General features: G+C 55.2%; 1 protein-coding gene and 1 non-coding gene across 2 annotated transcripts; both read left to right on the top strand.

The window, feature by feature from the left end:
• Nucleotides 1-19: 19 nt before the first annotated feature.
• Nucleotides 20-27,895, top strand: BAIAP2L2 (BAR/IMD domain containing adaptor protein 2 like 2). The gene is given in 19 exon segments (XM_030320592.1): nucleotides 20-358; nucleotides 1,559-1,634; nucleotides 2,391-2,477; nucleotides 2,934-2,995; nucleotides 13,276-13,347; nucleotides 13,518-13,634; nucleotides 14,667-14,813; nucleotides 23,286-23,309; nucleotides 23,311-23,391; nucleotides 23,393-23,443; nucleotides 23,747-23,894; nucleotides 24,020-24,251; nucleotides 25,930-26,052; nucleotides 26,390-26,457; nucleotides 26,460-26,530; nucleotides 26,532-26,571; nucleotides 26,574-26,596; nucleotides 27,178-27,221; nucleotides 27,454-27,895. Coding segments are annotated over 19 exon segments (1,593 nt in total). The 5' UTR covers nucleotides 20-307; the 3' UTR covers nucleotides 27,530-27,895.
• TRNAQ-UUG lies at nucleotides 19,973-20,057 on the top strand. The gene has a single exon. It is a non-coding gene; the product is annotated as a tRNA-Gln (tRNA).
• Nucleotides 27,896-27,999: the final 104 nt, after the last annotated feature.

Raw genomic sequence — 27,999 nt, 5'->3', positions numbered from 1 at the left:
GTGCCCACCAGCCCACGGCTCACAGGGGTAAATAATTGAAGGGCAGGTCACACGAACCTGCCCGCGTCACAGGATGCCTTCCCCCCGGGTCTGGTTACGCCCCAGATCACATTCTGACATCCCTGGCTGGTGAATAATTAAGCTGCCACCTCCCCGGCCACCGCCGGCAGGCCCTCACCTCCGTGCTACCCTGCAGGATTCTTCACTCCCTTAGAGCAGTGGGCACTGGAGGGGACTGACCCTCGGCGCTCCCGACCCTGCCAGCACCCCCAGCCTCCTGCTCAGCACCTGGGTCGAAGCCCACTCCATGGCCCCCGAGATGGACCAGTTCTACAGGTCCACCATGGCCATCTACAAGGTGAGCGTGTGTGTGTGGCTGGGGGCCCGGGGCCCGAACATCCGTTCCCAGGGCTGGAGGGTGGAGGGTGTGCGTGGGCGCAGCATGGTCTGTGAACCGGCGTGGCTTGTGGGCATGACATGGGGATCCCTGGGCGCAGCCAGCCTTCTCACCTCTTCCCCAGACGCGGCCCACCGGCCATCAGGGTCTGGGCACATGCAGACCGAAGGCCCCCACCCCAGCCCCAACCTGAGGCTCGCAGGGCGGGGGTTTGTCCACACAGTTACCCAGGGAGCGACAGGCCTGCTGAGACAGCACTCCTAGATGCCGGACAAGGCAGGACAGGACCCAGGGTGGCCAGAGGTGGGACAGGGGGGCCGGAGAGCCACCTGGCCCACGACTGGAGAGTCCCTCTCTGTCTGTCTCTATCTTCCCGTCTCTGTCTGTCTCTCCTTTCTGAACCCCTCACTCAAATTTTCTGCTTCACTCCAGAGAGGTTACTGTAGTCTGCATAGACTTTTATTGAGCACCTACTGTGTACAAGACCCTTTCGCAGATAAGCCTCGTGGCACCCTGCCTGTAGGATAGAAAATAATCACCCCAAATGATAGATGAGAAAACCGAGGCCAGCAGGGTTAAACAGCTTGTTCAAGGTCACCAGAGATCCCAAAGAGGCTGCTGGGATTTGAACCAAGACCCAAGTCTTAAGTCCATGCCCAGCGCCCTTTCCACCATGGAGGGTACTCTCCTGCCGGCCATGGCCTGAGGTGGCCTATGACCCAGCCACAGCCTTGCTCCCGAGGGGCTCTTCTCTGGGAAGGGCAAGATCTGCCCTTGCCCCTGAGGTGACTGTCGGCCGCCTGTGTGTTCAGCCCAGCGGGGCCTGGACCCAGGGCAGGGTTGAGCCACACCCAGCTGGGGGCCCACAATGGACCACAGCCTTCAACCCAGTGGGAGGAGGAGAACCTTCCAGGCGCATTGTCCTGGGAACAAGTTCCTGTCGGGGCAGGCGTGTGAGCCCAAGGGATGGCCTCCGAGGCCCCTGCAGCAGAGTCAGGATCCTGGGTGACTCCGCATTTCTAGATGGGTTCCCCTAGGGTCGGGCTTCTCTCTGGGTCCGGGGGTGCCCTGCTTCTGAGGCCCAGTGACTTGCCTCCCTGCCCATCAACGTTTCTTCCTCTTCCAATCTATCCCCCATCACCCCTTGCCCTCCGGCTCCAGAGTATCATGGAGCAATTTAACCCTGCCCTGGAGAACCTGGTGTACCTCGGGAACAACTACCTCCGGGCCTTCCACGGTAAGTGCCCGGCCCAGGGCACCCAGCCCCTCGGCCGTCACTGCCCGCACCCACCCGGTCCCTCCGTGCACTGGTGTCCCCACCCATATTCTCTGCACCCCACAGCACACACTCAGCTCAGGCTCAGCCCTACACACTCCTGTCCACCACCCTCACCCACACACCCCCACACCCTCCTCTGCCCACTTCTTAAGTGCCCTCAGGTTGCTCCCGAGACGCAGAGCCAGGCCTGGTGGCCGACACAGCCCCAGCCACACACACAGTGATGCTATAGGTCGCCTTGATGCTATCCATGGAGCCCGCTGCTACACCCAAGCCCTCCCTGCCGTTCCGGACCTCAGAGTCAAAGCCTGCTTCCCCCCCGCCCCCACCCCCAGCAACCTCAGCCCGCCCCTACCCTGCGCATCAGAACTGGTCTTCCACACGGGTACACGCAGGTGCCTACGCCCCTGCCCATGACAAACCCCCGGATGTCCGGCTCAGCACCGATCCCTGTGCTCGGTGCATCCGCCCTGGGCCCTGCCTCCGCGGGGGGTGGGGGGGAAGCCCACCCCCCGCTCCACACCCGCTTTCTCCCCTGGCCGACGCCGCCTGTCCTCACGCACCACCCAGGACACCCCTCCCTGTCACGGACGCCTGTGGCAGACCCCACAGTGTCCCCTCCACGTGCCCTGTCAGGAGAGGTCTCCAGAGGATGGAGATCGGGGGGGGGGGGGGGGGGGGCTGGATCCGGACCCATCCCCCATCCCCACGCAGCTCTGTCCGAGGCGGCTGAGGTATACTTCAACGCCATCCAGAAGATCGGGGAGCAGGCCTTGCAGAGCTCCACCTCGCAGATTCTGGGTGAGGCGCTCCCCCTCCCACTACCCCCCCCACTCTCGCTTGGGCCTGGGGGTGCTCTCCTCCTAGCCCTGCCTCCACCCCAGGCCTCCTCCTGCCGTCCAGGCCCCTCTGTCTCCCTCCCGCCATCCCTCAGGCCCGAGGCCTGCCTCGCCCACCGTCCTGAGATCCCGGGGAGCGTGCCCGCTATATTCTTGCCCTTCCAGGAAATCTCCCCGAGACGCAGGCCTTGCGGCCACGGCCCAGACTCCTTGGAGCCCAAGCCCCTCCCCACCACTCCCTGCAGGGCTGTTCCGGGGCTGGGACAGGCACGGCCACCCTCCCAGAGCCATCTGGGAACTCCCTGGACTTTGGTCCCCAAATCCAGCCTCTGGCAGCCCCCTGTAGCAGCTTCTAGCAGGAGGAGGGGTGGGCGGGGCCGGCCGCCCCACTGAAGCTGCTGCCCCCCCCTGCCTCCAGGGGAGATCCTGGTGCAGATGTCAGATACCCAGCGGCACTTGAACTCCGACCTGGAGGTGGTGGTGAGTATCAGGCCGTTCGGCCTGGAGGAGACTGGGCTGTGTTCCAAGGAAGACCGGGGCCCCGACCTCCCACATCCTTTCTCAGGGAGGACTCCCTGGGACCCTTAGCGACACACGAGCACTGCCCTTCTGGGCACCCGCCGGCGCCAGGCTGTGCTGGGCGTGTTTATCTGCCATATATTGTGCAAGCCTCCAGCAACCCTGGGAGGCAGGAAGTACTTCTATCTCTATTTTACAAAGGAGGAAACTGAGTCTCGGAGATCCAGTCCCTTGCCCCAAATTCCAGAGTGAGTGGAGGAGCTGGGGAGAGAAAGGACCACTGCCCGGGTGCATCCGGCCAGGCCCTGCCCCCCTCCCTGGCTCCGCGGGCCCCTCCCTCCACGCCCCCAAGAGAGTAGCCAGGCACTTGACCTCGTCATGCCCACGAGGACAGCCCTTCCACCCCCGGCCACCCACAGAACCAAACCCAGTCTTCTCGGTGAGGGATTCCAGGCCCTGCTGAGCCAGCAGTCTCCCCGTGGCGCCCCCCCATCACAGCCCAGCACCCCAAAGAGCTGCCCTCTGCAGACGCGGCCTGGTGCCCTCACCGCGGGGCTATCTTCGTGCTGGTCTGTCAGCCTAGAACCACCCCTACCCTTGCCGGCCGGCACCTTCCTGAGCCTCCCTTGACCCCTGGGCGCGTTCATCACTTCCCCTCTGGACTCCCAATGCTGCTTCTATCCGTTCTTAGCACGTGGTGGTTAAGAAAGCGAGCTCTGCAGCCGGAGCACCTGGGTTCAAAGCCAGCGCCACCATCATTGCCTCGTGACCTTGGACAAGACTCTCTGCACTTGGGCTTATCTGTGTGTGAAACGAAAACGACCGTAAAAACCGCTGGCAGGATTCTTGTGAGGCCTAAGCGACTTCCTATGTCCCGGCACCCACCTGTAGCCCTCCGTGCGTCTCCGCCATGACGATTAGAGGCAGAATCTATCACCCCGTCTCTATCTCTGCGGGGACTCGGATCCCTGCAAGGGCTGGGCCGGAGCGTGGCACCAAGCAGGGCTTTGCCCAGTCTGGACAGAAAGAGCGAGCTTTGAAAAGGGGGTGCGGCCTGGCCGCAGGGAGAGGAGGCGAGAGCGCATTCCCAGAGGGGGCCGGCGGGCTAGGCGCGTGTGTGGTGGGCAGAAGTGAGCCAACGATGGGGAGCCGGGGCGGAGCAAGAGAGGACCTGATGGCGAGGGGTCTCGGAAAGCTCGGGAGGAAGTGTCAGCTCATTGCCACAGCACGTGGCTCTCAAATGTGGGGTGGGGGCCGGGAACCGCTGGAAGTCAGGGTGCTCTTTGGGGGAACGCCGTAAAAACACTCAGCAGTTTGATCACTATGTCAAAATGGGGAACGACGTCACGAGCAGAGAACACGCATCCTGCACAGGGGGAAACCCTGGTCCTGGGCGCCCGTCTGGCGGCCACCCGCAGGCTGGGAGCCCAGCCGTGCCTCTTCCTGGGGCTCAGGACGGGAGTTAAGGAGCACACCTCGTGCGGGGAGCCGGTGACTTCCGATTCTCGGGTTTGATGGCTCTCCGTGTCACTTGTGGCACATCTGGGCTGGCTAGGGACAAGTGTCATCCAGGGCCTCTCTGTAAGGAGAGCTGCCCTCTCTGGGTACCAGTGTCTTGGCTGTGACAGCCAGGCAGGGCCTTCGGCCAGAACCGTACCAGACCCAGGACGCCAGAGGCCGCCTCCCCCTCGGGCTCATTCACTCGACAGCCATTTGCTGCCGGGTGCCAGGCACTGTTCAGGCACTGGGGAGACCCTTGCCTTCCCCAAGAGAGGAGACGGACAAAACCCTAGACTAGCAAGTGACAGCTTAGATGCAAAATGTGCTCTGGAGGAAAGAGCAGGGAAGGCGGATAGCAAGTGTTGGAGGGCTCCAATTAAAAAAAAAATTTTTTTTAATGTTTATGAGAGAGAGAGAGAGAGAGAGAGAGAGCATGAGTGGGGGAAGGGCAGAGAGGGAGAGGGAGACACAGAATCACAGAATCAGAAGCAGGCTCCAGACTCTGAGTTGTCAGCAGAGAGCCTGACACGGGGCTCGAACCCACGAACCTTGAGATCATGACCTGAGCCGAAGTCAGACGCTCAACTGACTGAGCCACCCAGGCGCCCCCAGTATCATAGACTTCAACACATTTGATGTATTTTAGTCCTCTGTGATTATTGGCTTTGGCAAAGTTGAAAACGTCCCCTCTTTGGCCAGTAGAAGCTTCTTCAGTCTGGCTCCTGACTCTTTTGGGCACAACCCTACTGGTTTTGATAGCTTGCTGGGTGTCTTGCTTTGCTCAGCCTCTTCTGGTATTACACCAGCATCTCCTTTGTTCCTGGTCTTCATCAAGAATCCTGATTCTCGGGGCACCTGGCTGGCTCGGTCGGTTGAGCGTCCTACTGTGGCTCAGGTCATGATCTCACGGTTTGTGAGTTCGAGCCCCGCGTCGGGCTCTCTGCTGTCAGCTCGGAGCCCACTTCTGATCCTCTGTCTATCTGTCGGTCTGCCTCTCTCTCTTTCAAAAATTAACATTAAAAAAAAAAAAATCCTGATTCTCAAGGATCCAGAGAAGGAAAGCATTCAAATATCCCAGTTGCCTTCTGGCATGGAATGTTGAGTGTTGCTGTTGAAAGGTCTGATCGTCTATTTTTTCCCATCGTAAATCACTTACTTTTTTAACCTAGATGCCCGAAAGATTTCTTTTCTGTTTCTTAAGTTCAGTAATTTGTCTAGATGTGTCTTGATGTTGATCAGTCTGGGTCAATATGATCAGTATATGATATGCTTTTTCAATATGTAGTTTTAAATATATATTTTTTAAATTTAGGCATCGTTTTTTTTAAATTTTAGGCAGTTGTCTTGAATCCCAGTTTTTAGAATATTTTTGTTCTCTGTCTTTGCCTTTCTTCTTCAGGGACTCCTATTATCTGTATGTTGGATCTCCATAGCTTATCTTCAATATCTGTTTCTTCCTCTTGGCTATTTTTACTTCTTTCTTCATTTCTTTTTTTTCTCCTCCACTTCCAGATATTATGATTTAATACCTAGACCCCGAATGGAGTCCGTAATAGAAGTCCTATCAGGGGCGCCTGGGTGGCGCAGTCGGTTAAGCGTCCGACTTCAGCCAGGTCACGATCTCGCGGTCCGTGAGTTCGAGCCCCGCGTCGGGCTCTGGGCTGATGGCTCGGAGCCTGGAGCCTGTTTCCGATTCTGTGTCTCCCTCTCTCCTCTGCCCCTCCCCCGTTCATGCTCTGTCTCTCTCTGTCCCAAAATAAATAAACGTTGAAAAAAATAAATAAATAAATAAAAAATAAAAAAAATAAGAAGTCCTATCATAGTTGTATATGTATACACAATAATATATATTATCATATATAATATAATATATATTATATGTTATTGTACATATGAATATAAATATATTATATATGATATAATATATGTTAAATATATAATATCAGCTTGAATTCACCTTTTTTTTTAAGTTTATTTATATATTTTGAGAGAGAGAGAACGAGCAGGGGAGGGGCAGAGAGAGAGGGAGAGAGAGAGAAAATCCCAAGCAGGCTCTGCACTGTCAGCACAGAGCCCCATGCTGGGCTTTGAACTGATGAACCATGAGATAATGACCTGAGCCAAAGCCAGAATCAGACGCTTAAACCAACTGACCCACCTAGGCACCCCAAAATTCACCCCCTTAAAGTGCACGATTTAGAAGATTTTAATGTACCCACGGAGTTTTGAAACCATCCCCACTACCTAACTTTAGGACATTTTTGTCACCCCCTTCCCCAAAACACCATTCCCATTGGCAGTCACTCTCATTTCTTCACTTTTCCTTAAAAAAAAAAAAAAAAAAAAAAAAAAAAAAAAAAAAAAGGTTTCTGGGTGGCTCCATTGGTTAAGCATCTGACTTGATTTCAGCTCAGGTCATGATCTCACGGGTTTGTGAGATCGAGTCCTGAGGCGTCAGCCTCCACGCTTCAGTGTGAAGCCTGCTTAGGATTTTCCCTTTCTCCCTCTCTCTCTGCCTCTCTCTCTCTCTCTCAAAATAAAGAAATAAGCTTTTTTCAAGAATTTAAAAAGTCTTCCTCCTCTTTGGCAACCACTTTCTGATTTCTATCTCTAGTGATTCATTTGCCTGTTGTTGGACTTCATACAAAGGGAATCATACATGAGTATCCCTCTGCGTCCCACCTCGTTCCCTTGGTGAATTTCACAGGCATCGCTGCTTTGTTGTTTGATTGCTTAGTATTCCACTGAACGAATATACCACAATGTGTTTATCTGGTTTTTCCGTTGATGGTTGTTGGGGTTGTTTCCAGTTTGCGATTATTGTGAAGAGGGCTGCTGCGAACACTCTTATACAAGTCTTTTGTGGATGTACATTTTCATTCCTCTTGGGAAAAAACCTGGGGGCAAAATCTGTGGGTTTCAGGGTTGACATATATTTAGCTCTAATAAGAAATCGTCAAAGAGCTCTCCCAACCTCTTGTGCTAAGCCGCACCCCTGCCAGCAATGTTTGAAAGCTGCTGCTGTTCTATGCATTCGCCAGCATTGGATGTTGTCAGCCTTTTTTATTTTAGCCATTCTAGATGGTATGGAATGGTAGTTTATTGTGGTTTCATTTTGCATTTGCCAGTGACTGAAGACTTTTAACAGGCTTACCAGATATTTGCATATCTTGTCTCATGAAGTGTTTGATTAGTACTTTGCCCATTTATCAGGTAATACTTACTGTTGACTTATAGGAGTTCTTTGTATAGTCAAGATATGAGTCCTTTGTCAGGTATATGCATGGTGCGTAGTTTTTTTGCCCAACCTATAGCTTGTCTATTCATTTTCTAAATAGTGTCTTTGATGAACAGAAAGTTAGACTTTTAGGAAACCCAATTTAGCTATTTTATGTTTTTCATTTTATAAAAGGTGGAATCTGTTTAAACTCAGTAAACTACCTTACAGTTCATGAGTCAATGCTATGGCAAGAGCAAACACCAAAAAGAACACCTGTCTCTACTAACTTGACAATTTTAAGAAATGGCTTGTGCTCATATCTTTTTCAAGAAATCGTTGCCTACCCCTTTGGCAAAGATATTCTAAGTATTCTTGTAGAAGCTGTATGTTCTGGGCTTTACGTTTATTTCTATGACCCACCCTAAATTTGCTTTTGTGTATGAAGTGACATAGAGTCAGGGTTCTTTTTCCCCCTGTATAGACATTCGATTGTTCCAGCACCGTTTCAAAAAGACTTTGCTTTCCCATTGAAGTCACTTGGTGTCTTAGTCAAAAAATTTTTTGTTGTATATGTGTGGGTGTATTTCTGAGCTCTCTACTCTGTTCCGCTGATATATATTTGTCTATCCTTACAACCATACCACACTGTACTAATTGTTATTGCTTTATAGTGAGTCTTAAAAATCAAGTAGTCTAAGAATTTTGTTCTTCTTTCTCAAAATTATTTTGGACATTCAACAATGTTTGCATTTACATATTTAGAATCAGCTTGTTGGGGCGCCTGGGTGGCGCAGTCGGTTAAGCGTCCGACTTCAGCCAGGTCACGATCTCACGCTCCGTGAGCTCGAGCCCCGCGTCGGGTTCTGGGCTGATGGCTCGGAGCCTGGAGCCTGTTTCCGACTCTGTGTCTCCCTCTCTCTCTGCCCCTCCCCCGTTCATGCTCTGTCTCTCTCTGTCCCAAAAATAAATAAACGTTGAAAAAAAAAAAAATTAGAATCAGCTTGTCAATTCAAGAAGTCTGCTGGAATTTTGAGAGGGATTGCATTAATCCATAAATTAATGGTCCATCTTAATATTGAGACTTCTGATCCATGAACATGGTATACTTCTCCATTTATTCATTTCTCATAGCAACACCCTGTCATTTTCAGGGTAGCAGTCTTGCACATCTTTTGATAGATTTATTCCTATGTATTTGATTTTTTAGCCATTATAATTGGAATTTTTAACGTTTACTTATTTATTTTGAGGGGGCAAGAGCATGTGCATGCACACACATCAGTGGGGAGGGGCAGAAAGAGGGGAGGGAGAATCCCAAGTAGGCTCCTCACTGTCAGCACAGAGCCTGATGTGCGGCTCGATCTCACGAACCTTGAGATCATGACCTGAGCTGAAAGCAAGAGTCAGACATTTAACTGACTGAGCCACCCAGGCATTCCTACAGTTGGAATTTTTCAATTTCAGTCTCCAGTTGTTCATTGTTTGACATTATTTTAGTAGGATCGCTCTGGCTCCCGTACTAAGAATAAAATATCGGGGCGCCTGGGTGGCTCAGTCGGTTGAGCGACCGACTTCGGCTCAGGTCACGATCTCGCGGTCCGTGGGTTCGAGCCCCGCGTCGGGCTCTGTGCCGACAGCTCGGAGCCTGGCGCCTGCTTCGGATTCTGTGCCTCCCCCTCTCTCTGCCCCTCCCCCGCTCATGCTCTGTCTCTCTCTGTCTCAAAAATAAAATAAAACATTAAAAAAAATTATCAGCAGTGGAGGACAAAAGCAAAAGCAGGAAGACCAGTTTGGAGGCTGTTGCAATAATCTAGGGGAGGATTGAAATAACTTGGAAAGTGGCAGCACTGGTAGTGTTGAGAAGAAATCAGATTGAATGTAGAGCTAATAAGACTTTCTGATGGAGTAGACGTCAGTTGTAAAAGAAAAGGGAACGTCAGAGTAACTTCAAGGTGTTGTCCTGATCAACTGGAAAGTGGAGTCGCCGTTAGCCGATGTGGGAAATATTGAGTGTGGAGCAAGCAGTTTGGGTGGAGGGGAGAGATCAGGGACTCGGCTTTAGCTATGATAAGTTTGCGATGCTTATCAGAAAACCAAATGGAGATGTGGACATCAGTTGTATGTATGAGTTTGGGGTCAAGGTCTAGGTTCGGGTTGTTCGTCTGGGAGTCGTGAGCACATGGACAGATGAGCTCATGGAGGTAGTGGGTGTAGGAAGGGAAGGGAAGAGGCCCTGGGAGATCAGGAGATGAGGGGGAATCAGCGGGACAGACAAGAGGCAGTGAGGGTGGCGAGTGGGAGTGGAGGTTAGGGAGTGTGAGGAAAACCAGGAGAGGGCGGTGGGCCGGAAGCCAAGGAAGGAAGGTGTTTCGGGAGGAGGGAATGGTCAACGGTGTCAGATGATGACCACAGGACGAGTCAGATGAGTCCTGACAGCTGGCTTTGCACTGTGGAGTGTCAGTGATTTCAACAAGGACATTGTTGTTGGCATGGTGGGGCACAGACTGACTGGAGGGGCTTCCCGAGCAAACGAGAGGGCAGGAGTGGGATCAGCTCACAGGGACAATTCTTTCAGGGGGTTTTCCTGTGTAGGCGACAAAAAGATCTCTTGTAAGTCACTGAAAGAAGTCAATACATAGAGCTTACAGTGCGTGTTTTCGACAGTGGGTCTGCTCTCAGCTTCTGTACTGAGGTGCTCACAGGACCCGGTAATGAAGGATACGCTGGGAGAGGAAACCCTGGGAAGGGCAGTCTCTTTTCTGACCTGCTGGGAATCTGACCTGCCCGGGGTTGATGACTTCCTTGTTTCAGAAGCCACCTGCTAATAGTCCTATGGTTTCCCCATAACAAGAGCTCAAAGTTCACATCAGTTATCAACCTCTTAATAGATTCGTTTCTTCTGGAGCCTGACAAAGACTTTCCATTAACCCATTGGTGCTCGGGCCCCATCTTAATGGGACATCCTGGGTCTGTGCCCTCTACCCCTTTGGCGATCACAGCCAAACTGTGGCAATGGGAAGAATTACAATCCAGCCGCCCTGTTCTAACACACATATCCACGGTGTGACTCCGTTCATACGTGGCAGGAGTGACATCTGATCACATGCAAGGTTAGCTTATTCACAGCGACATCTCCCAGGTGAGAGTGGGAAAAGGCAAACAGAATTAGGAGGCGGGGAAAGGCCCCCAACTTGTCTCCTGCACTGACAGCAAGAGCCCTTTGATCTGTATTTTAAGAACATTTTAAAAGAGCTCCTGCACTCAGGCCTCCTTGGGGAGACCGCTCCCAGCCACCCAGGGCCCTCAGCTGGGGGCAGGCTGCACAGCCTCCCTTGCCCACCTTTGTGACAGTCCTACTTCCCCCCCGTCCCCTACCCCCCTGCACGGCTCAGCCTGCCAGCGCGGAGGTAATTCAGGGGAGCTGCCGCGTCCATTCTGTCGGGTTTGCGCATTGCAGATATTTTCTGTGGCCTTCGGCGTGGTTCAAGTTCGTCTCCAGGTACCACTCATCCACTTTATTAGTGCTCTGCTTACAAAGTTGCCGGGCTTTTTGAAGGTCTGCTCCAACCCCTCATCTCCCCCAAGCCCCGTTGTTTATTTTGGGCGATTTGTGCAGATTTTCAAGAACATACGCTCGGAGTTCAAGCACAAGTCTTAGACTGCCCGGTCAGGGGGAAGCAGAGCCCGGGGAGGGGCAAGTGAGGCGCCCCAAGGGCTCCACTGGGAGGTCCCGCAGTGCAGGTTGAGGTGGCTCACTTCCTTACTTCCTGGGTCCAGCAGATAAGGGCAGAAACGTGGACTTGGTGCCACTCCTAACACTGACCCCCTCCCCCCTCCCCCCGTCACACACACTCACCAGCAGCCACAACTCAGGGTTCAAGGCGTGGCCAGTCCCGAGGGGGCCACACTCAAGCTCCCCTACAGACCAGCCGTTACCAGGGTTTCAGAAACAATTATGGGAAGGAAAAAAAAATGTAAATTTTGCAACTTGAAAAAAAAGTTGGTTTATCTATTTATTTTGAGAGAGAGAGAGCGAGAGCGGGGGAGGGGCAGAGAGAAAGGGAGAGAGAGAGAGAATCCCAAGCAGGCTCCGCACTGTCAGCGCAGAGCCCGACGCAGGGCTCGAACTCACGAACCACGAAATCATGAGTCAGACATTTAAACGACTGAGCCACCCAGGGGCCCGTAAAACTTGCAACTTTTATGCTTGGCTGGTTTTCCCCGAATACGAGGAGAAGATTACCAGCATTCTCTTTCTGGGCAGTGCCCTGCCCCAAGGGACAGAGCGCCCACAGCCCAGCGTGGGGACCCCTGTGGCAGCAGGCGGCATCCACTGAGGGTTCTTGAGCAGGTGCTGCTGAGGGGAGAGGGTGTGCAGACAAGGCTGAGCAGAGACGGGAGTGGCTGCAGGGTGGGGGAATGTGCCGGGTGACCACCAAGGCCCATAGCGTCAAAGCTCTTCAGGTTCACAAAGCTCAACCTTCAAGAGCATCTGGCCGAAACTTCCCTGTTATAGATAGGGAAACAGGCCCAGAGGAGGGGCAGCATCTTGTCCAAAGTTACAGAGCAAACTGGAGGCTGATCTACTAGAATGCAGGTTTTCTGAGCCTGAGCCAGTAGCTTTCCTGGCCACGCAGGCGGTCAGCCGCCTCCGTCCCACTGTCACGCGAACGGCCACCCCTCAGTGAAGACCTCTCAACAGCTGTGAGCGCTTTCCCTGGGTCGGGCCCTGCCCACGGTGGCTGGGGACACGGAGATGGGTCAGACGACGTGCGTGCCCACAGCGGCTCGCTGCATCTCCAAAGGGGCTGCGACAGGGGCGCAGGAAGAAATCTGGCCTATGGCTCGAAGAATGAAAGTAAACGAACAAACGTATACACGTTCCAGAAAGAAAACGGGAGAGCGGTGGATTCGCTGGGGAAGTCGGGAAGGCCTCCTGGCAGAGGGGGGCAGGGAAGCTGGTATTTCAAGTTGGATAGCACATTCCAGGCAGAGGGTACCGCATGACCAAAGCACAGACTGAGTCTAAGAACCAGAAGACGTTGCTACGCGTATCGGACCGTGTGTTGCGACCCAGTTACCGCACTAAGTGTTTCGCATTTTTTTTTTTAAATTTTTTTTTTTCAATGTTTATTTATTTTTGGGACAGAGAGAGACAGAGCATGAACGGGGGAGGGGCAGAGAGAGAGGGAGACACAGAATCGGAAACAGGCTCCAGGCTCCGAGCCATCAGCCCGGAGCCTGACGCGGGGCTCGAACTCCCGGACCGCGAGATCGTGACCTGGCTGAAGTCGGACGCTTAACCGACTGCGCCACCCAGGCGCCCCGTGTTTCGCATTTTTTAACCATTCAATCCTCCCTCCCTCCGGGTGCTTTTATTATGACCGTGTCTCTGACGATTGGGCAGGTGCCTGGGGTGTGAGGAACGCGGTGGGCTGTATTAGACTGGGCGGTGCGAGGGATGCTGGGGTCTAGAAGGATCGGGGCCACCCTGCCCACCCCCACCCTGTACTCCACACAGGTGCAGACGTTCCACGGAGATCTGCTGCAACACATGGAAAAGAACACGAAGCTGGACGTGCAGTTCATCAAAGTAAGTCTGGCCACCCACCTTGGCCCCCCCCCCCAGCCCATCACAGGCAAGACCGCCTCTCCCCATTTGATGGATGAGCACACCGAGGCCTGCGCTGGGTATCGACTGGCCCCAGGCTGTACGTGTTCCCAGCTGAGCCCCCGCCCCCCCCTCTCTCCACGCCACCCAAGGACAGCCGCCAGCACTATGAGATCGAATACCGCCACCGAGCCGCCAACCTGGAGAAGTACATGTCTGAGCTGTGGCGCATGGAGCGCAAGAGGGACAAGAATGCGCGGGAGATGAAGGTGCGTGGGCTGGGGGGCCAAGCCGGGCTCTGGGGGGGACGCCCTGACAATCCCCCTTCCCCCCTGCCACCCAGGTCCCCCGCCCAGCATCAGCCCAACTCTAGGAGGGCCACTTGCCATGCCCTCTGCCGTGAGCAAAGCCAGAGCGCTCAGCCAGCCCCTGGCGGCTGGGCACCACCGGCCCTCCGGGGCCACCCTCAGCGCTGCTCCCTGTGCTGTCACTTCCTGGCCCTCCCCAGGCCTCCCGCCTTCCACTTCACTGAGAAAACCGAAGGCCCTCAACCATGCTGCTCCTTGATCACGGTAGCGCAGGTCCCTGCCATCCTCTCCTCCCTCCTGCCCCCGGCTAGGACCGGCCCTCCTCCCCAGCTCGGGGGCCCTGGCCCTGTCCCTCTGTCTCCAAGACCTCTATCTCCTTTCCTGTCTCCTCTTCTATCTCCTTTATTTTTTCTTGTAGTGTTTATTTATTTATGTTTCGAGAGAGACACAGAGCAAGCAGGGGAGGGGCAGAGAGAAAGGGAGAGCGACAATCTCAAGCAGGCTCCGCAAAGTCAGCACAGAGTCCAGCGCGGGGCTCGATCCCACGACCCGGGATCATGACCTGAGGGGAAATCAAGAGCTGGACGCTCATCCCACTGAGCCACCCAGGCGCCCCCAGTCTTCTGGCTCCTTCAATAAGCTCTTACCTCTCCTCTTCAGAATCTTCCCTCCCAAGTAAGGGCTTATGAATCAACTCATTCACATTTTCTTAAACCAACCTCCCCGGGCCCCACTCCATGCTTGGCCCCGTGCCTGGAGCTGGGGAAAGAGGCATGGCCGTGAGGAGTTCCCCGGGCCGGGCGGACACAGAGCACGAGGATGCCCATGAGAGGTGGGCCTGGGAGCCAGGATGGGCTGGGCGCTCCAGGGAGGGCCTCCAGGAGGAGGTGGTTCAGGAAGGACAGGGGGGCTTCGGACAGCTGGCACTGGGGGGAGGTGGGATGTGGCAGACACCCACCCGCTGCCTCCTGCTAGAACCCGCTTCTCCCCCAGGAGAGCGTGAACCGGCTGCACGCACAGATGCAGGCCTTCATGTCCGAGAGCCAGCGGGCAGCTGAGCTGGAAGAGAAGCGGCGTTATCGTTTCCTGGCCGAGAAGCACCTGCTGCTTTCCAACACCTTCCTGCATTTTTTTGGCCGGGTGAGCGGGGGCCGGGGCCGGGCTTAACGGGGGGCCTTCCTCGGGTCTGTGCTCTCTGTGAGCTGGCTACCCCCAGAGAGTCCCCTGCCTTTGCCTTCCTTCCTTCCTTCCCCTCTGTAGATATTTATTTTATTCGTTTACTCTCCCCATCTATTCTTTTTTTCTATGTTGATTTGTGTCATCAGCTATTCATTCATTGATTCCTTCGTTCATGACTTTGCTTATTCTCACACTCATTCACTAATTCACGCCTTTCTTCGTTCACGTAGGAACCGTTTACTTTCTCATTCCTGCTTGCAGATACTATTTGCAAATTCATTAATTCATGGGCGTATTGAGTTATTGCCTATAATTTTATCGTATTATTTAAATCCTCTGTGCTCTTGCTCTCTTCTGTCTGCTAGACCGATCAGAGAGTCTTTCATTTTTCACCGGATTTCTTTTTTAAAAAATATTTACTTATTTATTTTAATGTTTATTTCTTCTTTTTTTTTAAAAAAATTCATGTTTATTTATGTCTGAGACAGAGAGAGACAGCGCATGAGCAGGGGAGGGGCAGAGAGAGAGGGAGACACAGAGTCCGAAGCAGGCTCCAGGCTCTGAGCTGTCAGCACCGAGCCTGCTGCGGGGCTTGAACTCACAAACCGTAAGGTCATGACCTGAGTGGGAGTCAGACGCTTAACCGACCGACCGAGCCACCCAGGCGCCCCTTTCGTTGGATTTCTAATGGATTTTGCTTTCCATATTCAGCTGCCCTATTGATTAGTGCTGTTGGGTTTATAACTATCTAATCTTCTCTGTAAATATTACCAGTTATGTATTTAAGGCCTCTCAGAATCCAGTCTGATGCTTTTCACTTCACTTTGCCTGAGATTCAAATTACCCTCCTTTCTCTTCTGTTATCTCTTAAGTGTGTTTTCTGTTACTAACATACAGCTCAGTTTGATTTTTTTTACCAGTGACAGTCCACGTCTTCCAATAGCAGAATTCAGTTCGTTCCCCTTGAACCCAAGTGATACACCTGTTTTATTCTTTCTGTATAACTTGAGTCAAGTGCATTTCCTTTTTATGTTTGTTGCCTCTTTTTCTTCCATGCTCGTTCTTGCCGCTGTGGCTGTGTCACTATACATTTCCTTTTCCCCTTTATTTTTTTTTTAATTTTTTTTAACATTTATTTATTTTTGAGACAGAGAGAGACAGAGCATGAACGGGGGAGGGTCAGAGAGAGGGAGACACAGGATCCGAAACAGGCTCCAGGCCCTGAGCTGTCAGCACAGAGCCCGACGCGGGGCTCGAACTCACGGACCGCGAGATCATGACCTGAGCCGAAGTCGGCCACTTAACCGACTGAGCCACCCAGGCGCCCCTCCTTTTCCCCTTTATTAGTTTGCAAATCCTACTGTCCTTTTCATCTCTACTCACGATGACCTCACTTTGTGATCCTCATGGTAATCGATATTCATCTATTATCTTTTCCAAAATATACGGACACCCCCCCCCCCCCCCCGCCGACACTACTCTGTCCATCGAGCACCCTCCCCAGCCCTTAAGATAAGGCCTTGGGAAGAATTTTCCTGCCCTCCCCGGCACTCTAAGATGTGGCCTGACGCCTCCCTTCATCCTCCCCAACTCCGGCTCTTGGTTTTGCCCAAAACTTCGGGAATTTTAGTTCCAGGCTCTCACTCGTCATTTCTTTGCATCATGACCCACGTGACCAGATACACCGCTCGCCACTGTTTTCATTCCTTTCCGTTCCCACTGTCTTGAGGTTTCTGTCCCGATTAACTGAACATGTTCTGCAGACACATCGTCTGAATCCGTGCACAGCTGCAAATGTCCCACTTTTACCCTGACTGCCGAGTGGCACGTTAGCTGGTTACAGGACTCCAGAGCTGTGGCCCTTTTCTCCTGTGGCCCAAGATGATGTTCCTCCGGCTTCTAGCGCTCCGTGTTGCGGATGCTAAGTCGGGTGCCGGTCTGTGTCCTGTTATTAGTTATGCAACTGGCTGTTTCTCTGGATGCTTGGAGATTTTCTTGGTGTCCTTGGGACTCAGAAACTTGTCTGGTTACCCATAGACGAGGGCCTGTCCGGGCCCCTCCCTCTGCGGGCTCAGGCCTATATTCAGGTCAGGGTAGCTATTTGCTCTTCTGGTTCCTAAATTATTAGCTCTCCGCCGCCATTCCTTTTCCTCCTTCTGGAACTCCACATCTACGACCCCCCTCCCCCCTCCCCATGTGTTCGTCTCTTCTTGGTCTGTATTTTGAGATCTCTCTCCCCTTGACTTGTCAGGCAACTGATGGTGTCCTCAACAGGACTACTCTCTCTTAGAGTTCATCTGTTCACTGTGTTATTTTTTTTAGGTTTATTCGTTTATTGAGGGAGAGAGAGAGGATGAATGAGCGGGGGAGGGGCAGAGAGAGAAGGAGAGGAAGAGAATTCCAAGCAGGCGCCACGCTCCGAGCTGAGCCTGACGCGGGGCTTGATCTCACAACCGTGAGACCGTGACCTGAGCCGAAGTCAAGAGTCGGACGCTTCACTGACTGAGCCCCCCAGGCGCCCCCGTTCATCCGTTGAATTTTAAAGCTTACAGTCCTGACCTTTGTCTGGGTAGGAAGGTGTCTGCTATGCAGCAAAGGCTCCGGTCAAGGTCTTGTTAAGCTTGTCACCCCTTCTTTCAGCTGCCTGGGTGGTCTGCTGGGTTCTCCTCCCTGACCACTGGGTCCTCTTAGGTACCTTGTTTCTTTCCTTTGCCTCCTCATGGTCCTCTTCCCATTCTGAGGTGAGCTGCAAGGGCTCAGGCAGAGGTACTGACAAATGTGGGGGGAGGGGGCAGTGGACCCCATCTCTAACTCAGGTCTTCCTGCTGCATATCAGCTCTCACTCAGCCTCAGGAATAGGGATTAATGTAGCCTACCCATGTGGAGAACCCCCGCAGACAGGGCTGCCGGGGAAGATTGCGCAGGTCGTGCACTGCACAAGGGTACCTGGTTGAGAGTAGGAGCTATGCTCTACCCTCAAAACTCAACACACTCGTGCAGACTGTGTTTTCCTGGAGAAAGGAGCACTTCTTTCTTTCTTTCTTGACATTTTTATTTTATTTTATTTTTATTTTGTATTTAATTTTATTTTTTTTTAACTTACATCCAAATTGGTCAGCAACAATGACTTCAGGAGTAGATTCCTTAATTCCCCTTACTCATTTAGCCCCCCCCCAACAACCCCTCTAGTAACCCTCTGTTTGTTCTCCATATTTAAGAGCCTCTTGTATTACTGTCCGGGAGCACTTCAGGCCCCTGCCAGCCCAGCACTGGTCAAAGTTCTGTCCTGCTGTCTTCTCTAGGTCCAACAGGGGCTGATGCCTCACAGTTCCTACCCACCTGGCCTGGTCTAGCTATTGACCCCTCTGGGGGGCGGGGGGTGGCTGGTGGGATGTACAGAAGGAGGTGCCAAGGACACTGGGACATGATCTTTCCACCGTGCCTTCATAAATTGATGACCTTGTCCCTGCATTTTCCAATATCGTTTGTTCTTTCATTTACGTATTTATTTTTTTTTTAAGTGGGGAAGGAGCAGAGAGAGAGAGAGGGAGAGAGAGAGAATCCCAAGAAGGCTCTGAGCCGCCAGTGCGGAGCCTGATGCAGGGCTCGAACTCACAAACCACGAGATCATGGCCTGAGCTGAAGCCGGACGCTTAACCGACAGCCACCCGGGTGCCCCTCACTCACGTATTTAATAAATATTTTTTAAAGCCCCGCTGTGTCTATGAAATAGAGGCTCTGTCTCTATTTCCATCTGGGTCCCTGACCCACCCACCCAGGCAGCTTCTCTATTCCTGATGCCCCCAACAGGGCTCCTCCCCCCCCCCCCCCCCCCCCCCCGCCCCAGCCTCATCCCTCTGTCCAATGCTTCCGATTTCTGTGCATTCTTATTTCGTTTCTATTTCTCTTTCTTCATATTCTTGTTCAGTTCCCCAGCCTCTGCGCCCCGGCTGCAGACCTAGCAAGTGATTTCACTTCTCTGAGTCTCATTTGTTCTCTGGCAAAAGAAGGAAATAATCCCCTCTTCACAAGGTTGATGTAATGATGTAAGTTTCATGCGAAGGAGCCCAGTGGAATTAGGTTCTCCTGGCCCCTGCTCTCTTCCCCACCCCCCCAAAGATGAAAACAAAAGCTACCCTTCAGGAGATCTGTCTGCTTGCAGTCGGCTGCCCCCCGACAGCCAGCAGCAGACTCCGGCCTCCCCGCCTCAGCCAAGCCCCTTCCCCAGTCTCTGAACCCAGGGACCCCCTGGTGCTGAGCAGAGTGGGAGACGCTGTCCCACAGCCAGCCCCAAGCTCAGGGCTCAGCCTTCTCCCCCTGCCCCTCCTCTCTCCCACGGACTGGGGCTGCATTCCAGAACTGTTTTACCTTCTTTTAAATGGTCTTCTTGAGACCTAACCCACACAGCACGTAATTGACGAATCATGCGATACGGGGTCCCCTGTGACGGGCTCCTCTCACGAAGCTTCGCGCTTTTGAGATTCATCAAGGTTGTGGCCGGAATCAGTACATCATTCCTTTTTTACGATTTTTTTTTTTTAAAGTTCATCTATTTATTTTGAGAGAGAAAGAAAGAGAGAGGGAGAGAGAAAACACGAACAGGGAAGGGCAGAGAGAGAGAAGGAAAGAAAGAATCCCGAGCAGGCTCCGCGCTGTCTGCACAGAGCCCCACACGGGGGCTCGAACTCACAAACCGTGAGATCGTGACCTGAGCCGAAATCAAGAGTCGGATGCTCCGCCGACGGAGCCACCCAGGCGCCCCGGTACATCATTCCTTTTTATTGCCAAATAACATTTCACGGTCTGGATAGACCACATTTTATTTATCCATTCATCCGTGGATGGATATCTGGGTCGTTTCTACTTTGCGGCTATTAGAAATAATGCCAGCGGGGATGTAAGTGAAAGTTTTTGCGTGGACATGTTTTCACTCCTCGTGGCTCTAGGGGATAGATTTGCTAAGGATGTGGGGTAGGTATCGTGTTGCTCTATCCAGCTGGTTTTTAGGACACACAAGATCTAACTCCCGAAGATAGTCAAACATACGTGTTTACCTGTCACTCTGTCTATAAACAGAACGCACAAGATTTGGAACAAGATTGAAAGAATGATGAGGGGGCGCCCGGGTGGCTCAGTCGGTTGAGCATCCGATTTTGGCTCAGGTCACGATCTCACCGGTCGCGGGTTCGAGCCCCGCGTCGGGCTCTGTGCTGACAGCTCGGAGCCTGGAGCCTGCTTCGGATTCTGCGTCCCCTCCCTCTCTCTCCGCCCCACCCCTGCTTCGCTCTGTCTCTCTCTGTCTTTCAAAAGTGAATACACATAAAAAAAAAATTTTTTTTTTTTTTAAAGAAAGAATGATGAGGGCCTGAGCTCAGCAAGCGGTCATTCTCACGCGCCTCCCGTGACCAACCCTGGCTGAGTCTGCGTCTGGTCAATAGCATGCCTCTCGGCCACCTCGCCCTTCGGGCTTCTCCGGGCTCGTCACAGTTGTGCGAGCGTATCTCCAGGATACGTTCCTAGGAATGGAATTGGCGAGCCCAGGGATGTAGGCATTCGCTGTGCCAGTTTACCCTTCTGCCAGCAAACTAGGAGATCCTCTTTTCCTCGATGACAGCGTGACGGCAAGCTTGTCCCTCTTTGCCAGCCAGCGAGGTAAAAATGGTCTCTCCGGACGTGGTTTCATTTATCCTCGTCTTACAAGTGAGACTGATACCCTTTTCATGTTTCAGAGCCATCGGACGCCCTTCACTGTGCTATCAGCATCGTTTCCTCCATTTTTCTTATTAGTTTCTCGGAGCTCTTTATATGTTACTGAGATTAGAGCTTCCTTGGTGATGAGAGGCACGTATCTTCCCAGTTTTGTCATTTATCGCTTGACTTTGCTTATTGTAGGTTTTGCCGTGCTTAAAAAATTATCTTGACTTAACCAAATGTATCCGTCTTTTCTAGCATAGGGGGCTCCGTATCATACTTAGACTGGCTCTCCCACTCCATCCTGTTTGGAAATCCCCCCCCACGGTCTCTTATGGTTTTGAAAGCCTGTGCGGTTGTTTCTTCCCGATCCCTGGCTACGCCGCCCGGAGGCAGGGCTGACGAAAGCCAGTAAAATTGTGCGCTGTCCAGGCTGGGACTTGGTTGCCGGGGCCTTTCCTCCCAGAACGCCCTAGCACCCGTGACCAAGACAACGTAGGGGCTGTCCACCCTAGTGACCCGCTGGCCACTTGCTCCTGTGACGGAGTCGCTGCTGTTTGGCTGCCCGAGATCCCCATGAGGTTTTCAGCAGCTGGCCCAGACTGAAGGGAGGAAGCGTCCAAAGGTGCCGTCCCAGGAAGTTGCCTCAAGATGGACTAGTGCAGGCCACGCCGAGGCTCACTGGCTGTGAGACCTGGGGCCAGTCATTAACTACTCTGACCCTCAGTATCTTCTTCGATAAGACGGTGGTAATAGTGACATCTAATTCCCAGGGCTATTGCGAGAATCAAATAAGACGATACGGGTGAGGCTTGAACACTGGGCCTGGCGCAGAGTAAATGCTCGACAAAGGGAAGCTTTGCTTATTCCTAAGGTGACGGTCTTGAGCTTGGCCTTGGGGGAGGAGATGCTTGACTGGAAAAGGGAGAGGCCTTTGGTTATTTATTTTTTAATGTTTGTTTACTTATGTATTTAGTTTTTAAATTTACATCCAAGTTAGTTAGCATCTACTGCAACAATGATTTCAGGAGCAGATTCCTTAGTGCCCCTTCGCCATGGAGCCCCTCCCCCCTCCCACAACCCCTCCAGGAACCCTCAGTTTGTTCTCCATATTTATGAGTCTCTTCTGTTTTGTCCCCATCCCTGTTTTTATACTGTTTTTGTTTCCCTTCCCTTATGTTCATCTGTTTTGTCTCTTAAAGCCCTCATAGGAGTGAAGTCATAGGATTTTTGTCTTTCTCTGACTAATTTCACTTAGCATAATACCCTCCAGTTCCATCCACGTAGTTGCAAATGGCAAGATTTCATTCTTTTGGATTGCTGAGTAATACTCCATTGTAGATCTATACCACATCTTCTTTATCCATTCATCCATCGATGGACATTTGGGCTCTTTCCACACTTTGGCTATTGTCGATAGTGCTGCTATACACATGGGGGTGCATGTGTCTCTTCGAAACAGCCCCCCCTGTATCCCGTGGATAAATGCCTAGTAGTGCAATTGCTGGGTCGCAGGGTAGTTCTATTTTAGTTTTTTGAGGAAACTCCATACTGTTTTCCAGAGCGGCTGCACCAGCTTGCATTCCCAGGGGGAGACCTTTGTAACAGAAGAGAGCATGGTGTTTTGATCATACCTGGGATTTAATTTATAGAAGTGACTGAGTGACAGCACAGAGAGGTCAAGGCCATTGAAAGACGGGATGGTTTGAATAATTTCACTGGGCTCTGGGCTCTAGGGGTTGGTTCTAACTGTCTGGCACCTGGCTCTGGGGTGATTGAGGTCAGGGGAAATACTGGCTTGGTGTGTGTTAGATAAGGGAGGTGGTTAGGGATGTGGGTTTTGGACCGGTTGTTTTGCATACGTGCTTACTGGCAAGTTGCTTACTATCTCTAGGAATTATCGGGCCCCGGGAGGGACAATCTGGGCAGGATTAACAAAGCCCCGGGGATGTCGACCCATAAAATACAGAAAATTAACAAAGTGATGTTTTTTTAATGTTTACTTATTTCTGAGACAGAGACAGAGCATGAGTGGGGGAGGGGCAGAGAGAGAGGGAGACACCGAATCCTACGCAGGCTCCAGGCTCCGAGCTGTCAGCACAGAGCCCGACGCGGGGCTCGAACTCACCAACCGTGAGATCATGACCCGAGCTGAAGTCGGTCGCTCAACCAACTGAGCCACCCAAGCGCCCCCTAAAAAAATGATTAATGCACACAGCAGGTCTGACATTTAAAGTCCCCTCACCCCAGGTTGTTATGAATTGCGGGGTCAACTGCTGAGTTTCCCGTCCTTGAAAGTATTCAAACAGTTAGATGCCTATGTACCAGGGGCACTAGGGGTGCTTACGTAGACTAAAAGGAATAGACTGGAAAAACTGTATTTGAAGGGCCTCTTTTTAGAAAACCACTCAAACTGGCTTACCCAGGAGAGGTATTTATCCCTTTGGTTAGTTTATCCCTTTAGTTCAAGGCGTTCAGGTATGGCTGGATCTAGGAGCACACGTGTGATTGGAAATTTGCCACGTTTCCTTAGTTGTAGTTTCCTGGGTTGGCTTCACTCTATTTAGCGAACCCTACGAGGTGACCCCGCGGCCATCTCTGGCTCCTTCCGGCTTGACGATCCCGTCATCCACAGCTTGCAGGGCCCGAGTTCCCAGGCCTAGGGTGTCACTTTTGAGTCCCCAGCTCCGATCTGGCTGACCCCGGTGTCCCCCCCCCCCCCCCCGCCCCGCACGCGGCCAGGCCCGGAGCACGCTCCAGAACCGGCGTGCTGCTGTGGAAGGAGACAGTCGGAGGCAAGCCGCAGCCGTTACGCGCCGCCCACTCCCCCGGCCTGCTGGGGTCAAGTGCTGGGGCCAGCCCTACCCCTCGGGCCGCTGACGCCCACCCGCCTGGACATGGTGAGGCCCTGGGCGCCAACGCCGCTGTTCGCGCCCCCGCCGATCCCCGCACCCGCCACGGCGCCCTGGGGGCCCGAGGCCCCCCCCCATGGAGCCTCTGCCCCCCAGGCTCCCCGTCTACGCAGCGCACCCTGGGCCGGCCTTTCCTCCCCGGCGCGGCCTCGGCGCCCCGTGGTGGCTGGGGCCGCAGGCCCCAGAACCCCTACGCCGACGTCTGGGACTGGGGGTGGGGGCTGGACTAGGGCGCCGCGGCCCACCCCTCCCCTCCCCGCCCCACCCTCCCCTGCCCGTCTCCCCTCGCAGCCCCAGCGGCCGCTCGCGGAGTTCAGCTCCCCGCGCAGCCGGCACGGCTCCGGCTCCTACGGCCCCGGCCCCGAGCCCGCCGCCGAGGCGAGGTCCGCGTCCCAGCTGGAGCCAGACCGCCGGTCGCTGCCCCGGACGCCGTCCGCCTGTGAGTGGCCCCGGCGCCCCGGAGCGCAGAGGGAGGGCCGGGGACGCGGGGGCCGGGAAGGGGCCCAGATCGCGGGGGAGAACCCGCCACCCACGCGCCGCCGCGCTCTCCCCCGCCCCCGGCAGCCTCGCTCTACGCCGGCAGCACCCAGCGCTCGCGCTCCAACTCCTTCGGCGAGCGCCCGGGCGGCGGGGGCGGCGGCGGCGGCGGGGGCGCCCGGAGAGTCCGCGCCCTCGTCTCCCACTCGGAGGGCGCCAACCACACGCTGCTGCGTTTCTCGGCCGGAGACGTCGTGGAGGTGTTAGTGCCAGAGGCCCAGAACGGCTGGCTCTACGGCAAGCTGGAGGGCTCGTCCACGTGAGTGGGCGCCCCCGGGGCGCAGGGGAGGGGGGTGGAAGGAGCCCCCCCCCCACCCCGACCCCGCAGGCTTCCTCGCCCCGCAACCTCCAGCCCCAGGGCGGTAGACGGCTCTCCCCTTCTCCCGCGCGGCGCTCCGTTGGATGAGGATCCAGTCCAAGGGGGTAGGAAGAGCCTCCCTGCCGAGTACAGGGCGGTGGCCCTCGAGAGGAACGAACGGGAAGGTGGGGGCTTGCTGGAGCCAGGCAGTGACCCCCCACGGGGCCTTACGGAGAGGGTGTGGTGCCCACTCGAGCCAGGGAGAGAAGGGAGGAAGGAGGGCAAGAGTAGTGGCCTGAGTGAATGGAGGCTTAGAGGGAGGAGTCAGCAGGTGCACGTCAAGGTGCTTGCAAGAGGATGCACGGATGTGGGGTGCCTACGTAGACTGAGGGGTGAGTGGGGAAGCATGTGAACGGGCTGGCAGAAGGGCAGGCAGGTGGAGACGGATTAGGGACTGGCGGTCCGTGGGTGGCTGCCCACGTGGATCCTGGATGCGGGAGGCAGGGTGGGATGATGGACGGAGGGAGGGGTGGAGGCCCGGGGACTACTGGATCAAGAACGGAAGGCTGTGCTGGCGACGTAGGGAGATGGCCACAACCACCAGGGTTGGAAACCCCCGCCTCGTGGACCCGCACAAGTCCCCACAACAGGCGTGTAGCAGACTTCCCCCCCCCCCCGGGGACCTGAGTGTCAAACCACCGGGGGCCGGTGCTCTCCATCCACGTTCCCGGGACATTTTGCCGTCCCCTCTGTGCCTCGCAGGTCAGGGAAGAAGGGGGGCAACTTTTATCCGTAGGCACTTTACGGTGAAGGCGGAAGCAAAACGCGTGGAAATGCTTCTGGTCTGTCAGTTTTGAGGTGAAATAGCTCCTAGTCACCTTCAGGCGAGAGCGCTGTTGGTTGGGTCTGGAGGTCTAAGGTGGCTTTTTGTGGAGAACGCTTTCCAGAGTGCTTGCAAGAATCCGCTGGGCTCCGCGGGGTCTGAAAAAGCTAAGGAACGTCGCGCAAAGTGCCTCTCCCCGAACCCTGGCTGTTCGGGAGGGGCGGTGATGAGCCTCCAGCCAGGCACGGACTCTAAGGGCAGGGTGCCCGGGGTCCCCGGAACCAGGGTTCTAGGGTGGAGGGAAGGGGCAGGGCTGAGGAGGAAAGGGCACTGGCTGGTATTAGGCACCTTAGGCTCGAGTGCCCTTTCCCCTGGCTGGTACAGTTGCCCGTGATCTCCGGGCCCCCCACCCTGTCCCCTGTCCCCTGGCAACCATCCGTCTGTGGGCCTGTCGGCCAGGCTGGGGGGCCTCCGGGGAGCAGGAAGTGTGTCGGGCTCTCTGTGGGCCCTCGCGTGGTGGGTACTCGGCGAGTAGCCAATGAAGCCGGTCACCACATGTCCTCGGACATGTCGCTCTCCTCCTTGGACTTCCGGCTCCCCCCAAGGTGACCTAGCCCCTGGCGGGACATGAAGCTGGACAGTTGGGCTTGGAGGTGGAGAAAGGTCTCCCGGGGGGGATTCAACGAGTTACTCTGGGCACAGCCTTTCGAGCAAGGCCTGGCACACAGCGCTGCCCGGTAACTGCCCTCGGAAGCGTTCTCTTGGGCACGGTTGTTGGGCCTTCTGCCTATGGGACCCTCTGCCTCCACCCCGCAGGAGCGGCTGGTTCCCCGAGGCCTATGTGAAGCCTTTGGAGGAGGTGCCTGTGAACCCCACGAACCCCTTGACCCCAGTGACCTCCATGAACCTGATGAACCCTATGAATGAGCTACCTTCCAGGTACCTGGGGGGTGGGAGGTGGGGCGGGGGTGGGACTTCAGGGGGAGCGGCCCCACCCCCCCAGGGGGACATCTGTGAGTGGCAGTCCTGAGTGCACCCAGCCTCCTTCGGTCCCCGGAGGAAGGGGACCCTCACCTCTCCACATGCCAGGGTCACTGCGTCCGTCCCTCTGCCTCCTCGGAGGACTGCCTCCAAGCCCTGTGGCCTTCCCCCCACCCCCTGCAAGGGAAGAAGCTGGTAGGATGCTGAGGGGCCCAGCAAGATCGGGGGGGGGGGGGGGAAGCAGCAGGGGCCTGACGCCTGACCCCCTGCCCGTCCCTCCTTGCTCTGGACTCAGATCCTACCCCCTCCGGGGCAGCCACAGCCTTGATGACCTCCTGGGCCGGCCGGGCAACTCTACAGCACCCTCGAGTACTGGGACGGCCAATCCCGCTCCCGAACCCCGAGCCGGATACCGAGCCGCGCCCCCAGCCCTGCACCCTCCGCCCTTGCCTAGTAGCCGCCGAAGCAGCGTGGGCAGCATGGGGTGGCGAGTGACGTCAAGGTGAGCCCCCTCCCCCCTCCCCCCCAGCCGGTCCCCAGGCCTGGGCTCATCCAGCAGGCTGGGAGACTGGAGACCGGGGGACCTCCCTGCTTTGCCACTGGCTGGCTGGAGGGGGGCCCTCCCTCCCCAGCCTCAGTTTGCCTAATCTGCAGGGAGGGTGTGGGATGGACTTCTGAGCCTGGGGCAGAGGGTGGGGGGAAAACATTCCTCTCAGGGACTGGAGCCCCCGTGGTCCTGCTGGGAGCACTGGGAAAAGGCCCGTCCTTCCCACCTCCCGGGAGAGGCAAGACCAGGGTCCTGGGTCGGACGGAGCCTGGGCTGGGACTGGCTGGGCAGGGACCGGGGGTGGGGGGTGGGGGGTGCAGGGAGAGCAGCTGGTGCCCTGGCCCAGAGCCTTCTCAAGTCTGAAACCCACAGAATTCTGAGCTTCGGAAATGCCCGGGCCTGATTTCCCCGAAGCCTGGCCTGCAGGGGCCTCTGGTCTAGTCGTCTGCCTTCCTGGAATGGGGAGTTGCAGGGGTGGGGGCTCACTTGCCCCTTTCCCCCCCTAAACCTGGCCCTTTCCTCCACCCTCACTGCAGAAACTTATGTCCTCGGAACAGCACCCTCCAGAGCTCTTCCCTCGGTGAGTCCTAGGACAGGAGTTGGGGGCGGCGTGGGGGTGGGGGCTCGGCAGGGGTTCTGGGGAGGGGGGAGATGAGGCAGGGGTGAGCGGTGACCAGTGGAGGCAGGAGGTCGGGGCGGACATGGCTCAGGCACCTGGCGACCTTCCTTGGAGCCAGAGCTAGCTGGACGGCGGGGGTGGGGGGTGGGGAGGGAACCTGGGCCCTCTCACCCCGACCCATCTCCCCTCACAGGGGCACAAACCCCTTTGCCACCGTAAAGCTGCGGCCCACAGTCACCAACGACCGCTCAGCGCCCCTCATCCGCTGAGGCGTCCTCCTCCATCCGGGGTCTAAGCTCGTCCCCACACCTGCCCAGGGGCTGTCGGGAGCTGGGGGCAGCAGCAAGAAGCGCAGCGGTGGACCCAAGAAGCCGGGGCCCTGGAACTGGGAGTGGCTGCCCCTCCCGGGGGACTGACCTGGGGTCTGGGACCTTCAAAGTAAAGCAGGCAGAATGGGGGACAGGACAGTCTCTTCCCCTCCAAGGGCCCCAGGACTCTCCCTGGGGGCCTGCCTCGTGCACCCACCCCCTTTCCCCTTCTCTGCCCCAGGAGGGAGGAGCCCCGCACACCCCCTTCCCCACCCCCCCCATACGTCCTCCTGTTTAACTTTTGTAAACGGGGAGAAATAAAGCAAGGAGACACAGCAGCAGGACTGGCGGTGTCGAACTGGGGGGGACAGGTGGGGGGTGGGGCATGGAAGCCTCCCACTGGAGGACGGTGTCCAGGAGGTCCTGAAGGT

Source organism: Lynx canadensis, chromosome B4, assembly GCF_007474595.2.
Source record: "Lynx canadensis isolate LIC74 chromosome B4, mLynCan4.pri.v2, whole genome shotgun sequence".
NCBI classification, from domain to species: Eukaryota; Metazoa; Chordata; class Mammalia; order Carnivora; family Felidae; genus Lynx; species Lynx canadensis.
The sequence above is the reverse complement of the archived record's forward strand: the minus strand, read 5'-3'. Positions and strand labels throughout refer to the sequence as shown.